Source organism: Lactuca saligna, chromosome 9 (assembly GCF_052625555.1).
Source record: "Lactuca saligna cultivar CGN05327 chromosome 9, ASM5262555v1, whole genome shotgun sequence".
Lineage (NCBI taxonomy): Eukaryota > Viridiplantae > Streptophyta > Magnoliopsida > Asterales > Asteraceae > Lactuca > Lactuca saligna.
Genome location: NC_136425.1, coordinates 1,645,856 through 1,656,611, shown reverse-complemented (window position 1 = coordinate 1,656,611; position 10,756 = coordinate 1,645,856). Strand labels below are relative to the sequence as shown.

The window sequence follows — 10,756 nt, the reverse complement described above, 5'->3', positions numbered from 1 at the left end:
AATAGGTTTGTTCCACGTTTTGAGCATGCTGCTAGAGTAGGCTGAGGACTCCGGTGTATTTTGGTTGATCGGAAGTTGTTATTAGTGGTCGGGCGGAGTTCAAAGGATCTTGGTGATCTCATCAGTTCGGAGTGTCTCCGAGTTTGCATCTTCTTGGATCGGGTAATACTCCAGTTGGGGACAGAGAGTGGATCCGAATGGGTGTTTTAATTAAAGTGATGGATCCAACAGTGTTTTAGCTGAGAATGTGGTAATACACACGCGGGGGGGGGGGGGGGGGGAGGGGGGGACGACCATGGTTTTTAGAGAAAATGATTGATTGTTGTCAGGCCTAGTGTTAGGCCGGAATCTGAGAATATGGAATGGCGCTGGAGTTCGGAACCCCAAGAGGGCGAGAACAGTATGCATGGGAGAGATTCCTGGAAAGGATGGTTCAGGGTGATGTACGAAAAATTTTGAGCGGTCCGGATAGACTGAAGGCCAGTGGGCATACCAGTCAGGTCGAAGGCTCGAAGAATGGTCCAGACAGGTTGAATGCCTAAAAGGGCGGTCCAGACATGCTGAAGGTTCTGAGGGTGGTCCAGATACGCTGAAGGCCTGGTAAGGCGGTCCAATCATGCTGAAGACCCTGTGTGTGTGTTAGTCGATCGGTATGCGGAGAATGAGTGAGTATGTCGCCATGCAATAACAATCGATAAGGTCTGGCCCCAACTATTGATTAGGATGATGAAGTTAGCTAAAGGCCGTGTATGGGCCTGGTTAGTTGCGATCAGATTTAGAGCATATGAGAGTTAGAGAGTAGCAGTTTCTTTACATGGGTTGCGTAGAGTGGAGTTTTAGTGATGTGGCACTTGTTGGTGTGATAAGGGTTGTCGAGTAGATTTCCTTGAAGAATGGAGGAGGAAGGTATGTAGCTCCGGGAAGGAGCGTTGGACATGTGAAAGGAAAACAGTAGTGTAAATGAATGAGCGAAAGTATTTCAGTTATTGATACTGAGCATTGAGATTGTACCAGTTATGTGGAAGCACATCCGGGTGGGATGTCCGTTGAGGTTGTGGAATGGTTAGCGATGATGATGAACTAGAAGAGCTCGGAAGTGATGCAAGGGTAAATCCTTAGGTTCTAATTTAGGGTTGTGGTCATAAGTTATGTATGTGGTGGTGTTCCATCTTAGGGATGGCTAGACCCATCGTTGGCATGCCTGGTTTTCCGGCCTGAGGTTGTTTGGGCCAGGTACGATGTGTATATGCGTTATAGATGGGTATTCATGAGATTTGCTCGAAAGCTGTGGAATGTCTATCATGTCAGCGCGGTAAGGGATTTAATCCAGGAAGGAAACGAGATGCGTTTTCATCAATGCAAGTTAATAGAGGTGGCGCCAGATGGGCGAGAGATAGCGGGATAATATTGGGTCAAGACCCGGTGGTTTAGAATGGTATCCAGTTTTCGCAGGTGGAGAATGAAGGCGTAAGACGGAAGTAAGGTAGTGTCTTCTGGTGGCACTTAGGGATGACTGTTGTGATTAGAAAAAAAAACCCGGTGGCCGGCTGGAAGCAGTTATCAGGACCCTGCAAGGGAAGAGATGGATTTTAGGGATTCGATAGCAGTGTTTGAAGGAATCTGGGTCGGTTCGAGATCAGTGGATGCTTTGTGGGAATATCATCCGGAAGTTTGTGTTGCCGCAGGCTTCGAGGACAAAGCTTAATTTAAGGGGGGGGGGGGGGGGAGTTGTAACATCCTGAATTTCTGGAGTACGACTTAAGAGTTTAAAGTGTAATTTTGAAGAAGGGACTCGACAAGTAGGTACGCTTACTCGCCGAGTTGGAGCGGGTGTGGGTCGCGAATTAAGTGACTAACTCGCCGAGTCGGAAGCTGGACTCGACAAGTTGGTGCTGGGATGTGAAAAACCCTAATCTTAGGGTTTGCACCCTATTTAAAGGACTTAATGTCCTCCCCTCAGCTCCCTTAGCCCCCTTTGAGATCCATTAAACTCTAGCTTGTGTGTATAAGGTCATTAGAGGGAGATTGAAGCTTTGAGAGGTGTTCTAGTGGAAGAAAATTGAAGATCTAAAGGGAGGGTTTGCATAAAGAAAGTAGTGTAGATCTAGAATCTACTGTAGTGTTGGGCACATATTGGAGGTAATGAGCTGTTACCTTTCCTTTGTTGCTCTTAGGTTTATTCTTGAATGAGATTTGGGGCCATTTTGGTAGGATTGGGATCCACTTTGGGTTTGGAGTCCAGATCTGAGGTTACTACTTCAGATCTAGACTTGTATTGGTCCATAAAGTCATAAAGCATCAGTTATTGAATTGTGGGTGAAGCCCTTTTTATCCAAAACCCAAGCCCTAGTGTTTTGGGCCTATATCTCCTTGGTTTCACGTAAATTTTGCAACTTTATGTGAGGGTTAGACTGTAGAATAGTGGATCTATGGATTGGAGCCCCTACATGGCTCGAAAAGCCACTGTATGGGTTAAGAACTGGAGAGACTCGGCGAGTCACATGGGTGTACTCGACGAGTTGTATGAACAGAAGCATGGACTCGGCGAGTTGGAAGAACAATTCGGCGAGTTAGTTGAAGATTGCCTTGGACTCGGCGAGTCTGGTCGCAGAACCTAACCCCTTTTGGTTAAAGCTTTGGATTGGTGAGTCGGTTGGCGACTCAGTGAGTTGGTCAGGATGGAATTTGGAGATCGTTGGACTCGACGAGTCTTGGGGCGACTCGGCGAGTTGAGTCGTGTTATGGGAGTTTCTGAGTATATGGACTCGATGGGTTGATTCGGCGAGTAGAATCAACCAGGAAGGTTAACTTTGACTGAGGACCTTGACTTTGACCAAGAGTTGACCAGTTTGACTTCCAAGGGTATTTTGGTAATTTTGGTATTTATGGAGCTGGTTCTTTGGTAGTGTTAAGTGGTGAAGTTCGTGTCGGTGGTCGGAGCAGCTCGGTCTTATCTCTTCATTCGGCGATTGCAGGTGAGTTATCCTCACTATATCAATAGGGTCTAAGGCACCAAGATCGGCCCTTTTAGTTGTTATTATGGTTATAGTATGCTACATGTCGTTATGATATGTTAGATCGGTATTCGGATAGACGGTATGTTGTCATGCTCTTATGATCCATTAGGATTGGTATGTTAGTGACGTGGTTAGGTCGGTGTTTTGGTTATGAGAGATTACAATGATCGATGATCCGTGAGATAGTTATATCTGATATATGTACATGTACTGTTTGATATGCTTATGGATCTATTTAGATCGGCGTCCTGGTAATTAGGACAACATTATGTAAAGTGACCTGGTTTAGGTCGGTATCCTGGTATATAGGATAATGCTATATTAGTGGCCGGTTAGGTCGGTATCATGGTTAGGATGATTGCTATGCTTCATGATCTGTTAGATCGATTTATTTGTCTATGGATTGTTATGTGATTACCTGTTATATGTGTACATGGTTATTTGCTTGATGCTTGGGTTGAGGCGGTCCTGCTTTGTGCTGAAGGCCAACATACCCTACGAGCGGTCCGGATAGATTGTAGGCCAGTATGGCGGTCCTGTCATACCGAAGGCTCGGGATAGATCCATGTGGATTGAAGGTTCGGTGCGGGCGGACCAATCACACTGTAGACTCAATGTACATGGCTAGACTCGGAGGGTGGACCAGGTGGACTGAAGGCCCGGTGCGGGCAGATCAGTCGCACAGTAGACCCGATGTGCATGGTTTTTTCTATTTGCGTTATATTATGAGTATGTTGTGGGTGGTTGGTATTTTGGGGGTAACTCACTAAGCTTTCGGGCTTACAGTTCGGTGTTTTGTTTCAGGTACTTCAGGAGATCGTGGCAAGGCGAAGGCGTGATCGTACCGCTCCTCATGTTTTATGATTTATGTGATATGGTTCTGGGGAAATACTCTGATGTTTAACCTATTTTGAAAACAAATGTATGAACTTAATGGTTTTTGAATTAATTAAAATGTTTTAATTTGGCTCGAATTTTATGGCCATTACAGTATCAGTCCCTTATAATCCGAAAAAACATATATGCGAGTGCTACTTATTTGGGATAAATTAATTAAATTTTAAAAATTTACCAACTTCATCCCTTAAAATCTTATTTTACAGAGCTCCAATGTACATGTCTTCATCCCTGCATCATATACAACAAATAACAGGTTAGTTTTCTTTGTACTTAGATTAATCATTTCCTGTGTATTTTATATGTAATTTGTTCATCTTCTATTTCTCAGTCAAAAACAAAAATATGCTTAATATATGTTAGTGTATGTGTGTAGTGTATGTTTCTATTGTGTTGTGTTTCAAACTATTTTCTAGAAAAACATAAAATAGACAACAAACTTTGTATCATATTAAGAAAATAGCATTGTACTTTCAAAAAAACCGATTTCTTAACTTTGTTCTTATTAAACCATTCTACTTTGAATGACCATTCCCGAAAATAAATGAAAAATAGTTCAAAAAAGTTTATGTATTTTCATTGTCTGACAAATAGTAATATTATAGCTTTCAAATCCCTATTGATAAGTTTTTTTTTTTTCAATTTTACCAATTTTAGCTTTGTTCTTTAAATTTATGATTGGAAGGGGTAAATTCGAGCATGTGAATTTTTTTTAAATGTTCAGTCCATTTTTCGTTAATAACATTTACAGTCAATCAAAAGTAAGGAAACCTTAATTTATGTAATAACTAAAGGACTCGATTTAATAAGCTCTAATACTTGAACTCACTGCAACTGAATCAAGAGGAATGTGGGGCACTTTTGTCGATCTGTTGGTTCATGAGGAAGAGATGATAGTTGAGAGTTTGAAGCATAACGAACACTCTGCAAAATCAAGTTAAAATTACACAAACATTTAAAGTAAAAGAATTTTACATACCTATATAAATAATAATAAAAAACCATAATGAAAAGTTAATATATAATGATTATAAGTACTATAAAAAAATAAAAAGTCCTTAGACTTACTGATGTGTATAATGAACCTCCAGTATGATTTGTCTTACCTGTACCTTTATCCCTAGATCACTATTCCTGTTTATGTAAAATTATGAGTATAAATAAATGGTAACAGTTGTATCAACTCAACAACCTTCTAATATTTCTAGACCAATGGAATAATTGTCTCTTTGATTTATAGTTTCCTCGTGAGTTAAGATCCTAACATAATTAACTGCTAATTATGCAGATTTTTAGTAGTGATTTTTAACATTCCTCAATCGAAAAAAATTAAAAAAAAAAAGTTTTGTGCATAAGTGGAATATGTAAAGTACTTGAAATCGTATAACAAACAAATTCCCATTTTGAAGCGTACGGATTAATCAATCTCACAAATCAACTCCATATCAATATGTTGAAAAATTAAATCTCAATTCCACCATAAACAAAGCAAGTTGTTGATATCAAGCTTGAGAACGTAGACTAAATCAGAACAAAAACTAAATCCACACTATATGGTCAACCAGACAAATGAAATGAAAGTCATTTCACAAAATTGTACTCAACTTCATTCTCAATGAAAAATTAGTTACCGATTAAGCAAGTGAAGTAACAAAATCAAACCCTATATTATAGTAGATACTTGAGCAAAATACAACGATTGAATTCATTTTGCTTATTGGAAGTGAGTTTTAGAACTTACAACGAAGGGGTTGACTTCACCGACCTTGTAAAACGGATTAGGATCAAAACGACTAACCACCAGCAGTGATTTTCGGGATACGACCAACTGGAGAGCAAACTAAGTGATTTGTAAGTTGTAAATGGTGAAATTAACGACAAAAACTTGAATTTAGAGCAAGATTTGAAGAACCTGTGTAGAGTAGAAGAGATGCTGGATTTGTCTACAATGACCGACTTCATGCTTCCTTTTGTCACACCTTCTCCCCCTTTTCTTTTCTTTTCTTTTCTTGTCTTTTCTTTTTCTTTTCTTTTCTTGTGTTTATCTTTGTAGAAGATATAATTGCAACATTAATTTCCTCGATTTTTATCGATATTTAAATTTTGATGTGTTTTTTTAAGTGATTATTATCACTCAATCGAATATATACCATCTTTAAGGTTAATTATCAATTTATTTCAATAACTCCTTAACCACTTTTTTAAATCTAACTATTTTTATTTTATCATTAATAAAATCATAACTATAAAGACATTTACAACAGCTACACAGACATTCTTCATCTTTCTTTTCCTTTTCTTATGTTTATCATTTTTGGAATATAAAATTACAAAATATTGTTTATCTTTGTTAGAATATAAAATTGTAATCCTCTAAACTATATTACTTAAAGACTTGCAATATCTTTGATTATCGATCATAATAGAATTTACGATTTACAATTATTAATAGTATTTTTTCTAACTCGTAGTTTCCACGGGTTTTAACCTAGTGAATATAATAAAATCAAACAAATAAATTTTATCAGATAGATTCGATCCTGAAAAATTAAATATTGTCAAATGTTCATGACGAACAAGAAAAACAACCCTTATTTTTATTATACTTTTTTATTTTTAAATAAAAATATATAATAAAAAAATTAAGCCGTATACAACTGTCTACTTTACCCTCACTCAACGCCGCTCATAAACTTTACACATGTACATACTGTCTACTTTACCCTCACTCAACGCCGCTCATAAACTTTACACACATGTACATACGTCCCTTGCATATATAAAAAATATTCCTTGATAACTTATTTAAAGATATATTAATAGTTAGTTAAGTAAAATATATAATAATAATAATATAATATATTTTTTATTATTCTTTAAATTTTACCTTCAAGTGCAAAATTTAAAATATATTGTCAAAATCTATTAAATTTAGGGGTGTCAATTTATGACACGACACCACAAAAATACACGACACGAAACGAAATCGGGATGAAATCAAAATTCGAATTCGTTTTCGTATCGTGTTCGTGTCAAGTTTAAAAAACACGATGTCATGTTTACAAATCCACATGAAATTGACACGATTGAGCATGTGTTTATCGTGTTTTTTGTGTTTGTCGTTTTTATCGGGTTATATATGATTAAATATGAATTAAATAAAATAATAGTTATGTAATATTATCTTTATCGTGTCGTGTCGTGTTGTCATTTTTTAATTGGTTTGTTTTCGTATTAGTGAAAAAAAACACGATATCGTGTCGTGTCGTGTTCGTGTTGCAAAAAACTTTGTCGTGTCGTGCCGTGTCAGACAAAAACACGACACGACGGTCCGATTTGACAGACCCCTAATTAAATTCACCACAAATCCGTTTCGTCACAAATAATTAATAAGTGTAAGTTTAGTGTAAATTTGTCGGTGAAACATTTTTAGCGACGGATGTAACAGAAAATGCCTTCGAAAATTAGATTTTTTTAAAAGTACAATATTTAAAAAAAAAAAAAAAAAAATTATAGAACCCCTAATATTTCTTTCTATGTCCACCACTACTATGTCTATTGATTTTCTACTAAAACTAACTTCGTAATAATATAATAGAGATTTTACAAATATGATTATATTTCGTATGGAATGATGGATTGGAGGTGGTAATTTATGATGTAGACACAACAACCTACTTGTTAGTATATATCTCTTATCAAAAAATTTGAAGACTTTTGACTCTAAAATGATTGATTTGATCGGCACAAGCTAATGTTCGGAAAATATCGGTGGAATGCTGCTAACAATTGTTATGTACAGGTGAAGCAAGTGAAGTAACGGGAAGAAAAAAGATATATAGCATCATAAACTTATATAACGGAATATGGAAAATCAATTAATAATGATTGACCTGGGATTTTGGTTGGGTTAGGTTAGACCCAAGAACGTATCTAGGTAACACCGTTGCAACACACACACACACACGTACGTCATCAGTCAATCCGCTAAATGTAGTTTAGTCATTCACCAAGTCCACTTCTACCGGTACTAGATGGAGCGGTTTAACTAACACTTGCTTTCCATTTATAATAAATCCACAACCAGGCCAACCATGCATTTACTTGGCAGTTTGAATTATTAAAAAGTTAATTGTAACAATATTATATATATATATATATATATATATTACTTCCGATCAACTTGTTTGCTATGGGAAACCACATCTCTCAAGGCTCAGGCTCAGCTGGGAGGGTCATACTTCCAGATGGGACAGTCGAAGAATACACCAAACCAGTGACCGTGGCTGAGCTCATGTTAGACCACCCACAGCAACTGGTGGTGGAGTTTCAAACGCTCACCAACGGAAGAAACCTGAAACCGTTGCCTGCAGACACGAAGCTGGAGAACAACAGAGTCTACATGATGCTGCCAATGAGGAGAGGGAAGCCGGTTGGGGCAATGTCATCTGAAGAACTTCTCCTGAGGGCTAATACGCTTCTGAATTCCGATTCCTTTGTGGCTGCTTACACTGGCTTTCTGCCGTTGTTTGCTAGGATGTGTCCTGCTGCTGTGATCAAGAGTAGCAAGAAAAAGGAGAAACAAGACAAATTATCAGCGCTAGCGGTGATGGTTAAACCGGCTGGCCGGTTATTGGATTTGGGGGAGATGGATTCCGAAGGGAGGGCTGATTATTATTTGAGCAGGCAGTTGTCTGGGAAAGGTTCATGGAAGCCTAGTTTAGATACCATAAAGGAGAAGGGTGTCAAGGCCAAGATCCGCCATTGGTTGCATTGAATTATAAAGTTTCAAATATTATATAGTATTAAAGAATGTTAATGCTTTTCTAGTTAATAACTGATTAAAAGGTTAATTTGTTGGGCGGGTGAGGTACGTGTGAATTAATTACTTATATGCTACTGTGTTACTTTTGCATCAATTTGGAAATTGAAGAACATTTTGCAATCAAACATATATGGCACTGTAGAGGCTCTCGAACATGAGAGGAACGATAAAATTAAGTTTGAAGATGGACCAAATTAATATTCAAAGAATATTTCGTTTTCTATAACATTCCATGATGCTTATCAAATTTCCAAAACTTTTGGTTTCAATATAGGGAGATTCTCAATACACGAAACATTTTCCATTGGCACCAATGATCATTGATTGATTACATTCAATTTAGCGAAATCCTACATAAATTTTCAAAAACCAGTTTATACTTAAATATATTTCCATTTATAGCCCTTCTATTTGTATAATAAATTCATTAATATATTTCAGAATTTTATTTAATGTTTGGTGTTTTATTATAGTAGTATAATATTATTTCAAAAATCCTATTAATATATTTAACATCCGTGTTTTAGGAACTTTTCAAATTTTGGCTTTAAGTATAAAAGTATGGCTATTTTAGTCCTTATGTGGGGCGTACCTGAGCGTAGTTCATTAAAAGGTGATGCGGGTTCTTTTGCATACGCTGGGGATACATATGAATAAACTGGGCATACTCACGAAAATTCCAAACCCTAATTTTTAGGGTTTGGATCTTATTTAAAGGGCATTATGATCGTAACTTCTTCTTTACCTTTAAAAATCGACAGTAAAATATATAATAATCCTAACCTTGTTAAATCTATGGGTAATTCTAAATGCACGATAAAAATTCTAAATACACGAAACTGGAGTAAGGTCAATCATATATCAATCATTATGAGTGAAAAGTAGTAATAATTTAATATTTCAATTCTTTCCCTCCTACTTCTACAAAACTTTCAAAATTTGCCCTTTACGTTTTCAATATTCATACATCTTTTGTATTGTTATATTAGAATAAAAAAAATATTATTAATAATATATTAAATTACGATTGTTAAAAAAGATAACGTCAAGGATATTAACATCATACAATTATTTTTTTTATTCATTTTTTTATGGAATTAAAGGCATTTAATAATCAATGAAAGTTACTAATTTAGGTTTATCTTTTATTTATTTTACTATTTAATGGTTTGTCTTGAACATCTCTCTCTCTCTCTCTCTCTCTCTCTCTATATATATATATATATATATATATATATATATATATATATATATATATATGGGAGAAGTGAATATACCCTTAAGGATGAATATCACATCTCTAAATTAGTCTCTATTGGATGAATATCACATCTCTAAACATAAGACATAGAAAAACATAAATTTAACAAAAATACAATAAAAAATAAGAAATGTTAAATACAAATATCTCATAATATGTGACTCATCCATTCTTCCCAACCATTTAATAAAATCTATATTTATAACAAATATTCTAGGTTTGCTTTTAATGAAAGTTACTTTTCAAAATGACATTGCAAGTCGTTTTCAGTTTAACAAATAAGAAATATCAATCGTCTATATATAGAAAGAAATTGAAACCAAATTTTTATTTTTATCCCTTTTTTTTTATTAATGTTTCATAGTTTATATTTCTTATTTAACAAATTATTTTTTTTATTAGTATTTAATAATATTCAGTATTACTCTTCTTGTAAATATATTCATAAGATCATTTTAATTATACAACTTTTATGATTAAATAATATGTTTCTTTCTGTTAGTTTTCAAAATTAATAAAGTTTCAAGGGTTTAAGATATAAATTAAAAAAAAAAAAATCTATGGTCTTTTCTAAAACTACAATGTAAACTGAAGGTATAAATTTGTAATATTACATTTTGTGGATAGATTGATTGGCACACATTTTGACACGATTATTACAATGATATATGCCAGTTGCCATTTTTAATTTATTAAATTGAATAGATGTTGCTAGAACGAGTTAATAGCGGTTCTTTTGTCATTTTTTAGGTTTTT

The 10,756-nt window shown here is 35.4% G+C and overlaps 1 protein-coding gene and 1 long non-coding RNA gene across 2 annotated transcripts; one reads left to right on the top strand and one right to left on the bottom strand.

The window, feature by feature from the left end:
- Positions 1-3,942: 3,942 nt before the first annotated feature.
- On the bottom strand, positions 3,943-5,980 carry LOC145014080 (uncharacterized). The gene is made up of 5 exons (XR_013665387.1): positions 5,827-5,980; positions 5,656-5,742; positions 4,983-5,048; positions 4,744-4,838; positions 3,943-4,145 (listed from the first exon to the last, which is right to left on the bottom strand). It is a non-coding gene; the product is annotated as an uncharacterized LOC145014080 (long non-coding RNA).
- A 2,071-nt stretch (positions 5,981-8,051) lies between these two features.
- Positions 8,052-8,767, top strand: LOC145017510 (multidrug resistance protein ABC transporter family protein). The gene has a single exon (XM_078975531.1). It carries the CDS (start codon positions 8,107-8,109, stop codon positions 8,689-8,691), a length of 585 nt encoding a protein of 194 aa, XP_078831657.1. The 5' UTR covers positions 8,052-8,106; the 3' UTR covers positions 8,692-8,767.
- The last annotated feature ends 1,989 nt before the right edge of the window (positions 8,768-10,756 follow it).

Excerpts from the sequence above, each read along its gene's own strand:
- LOC145017510 (XM_078975531.1), top strand. The coding sequence starts at position 8,107 with ATGGGAAACCACATCTCTCAAGGCTCAGGCTCAGCTGGGAGGGTCATA.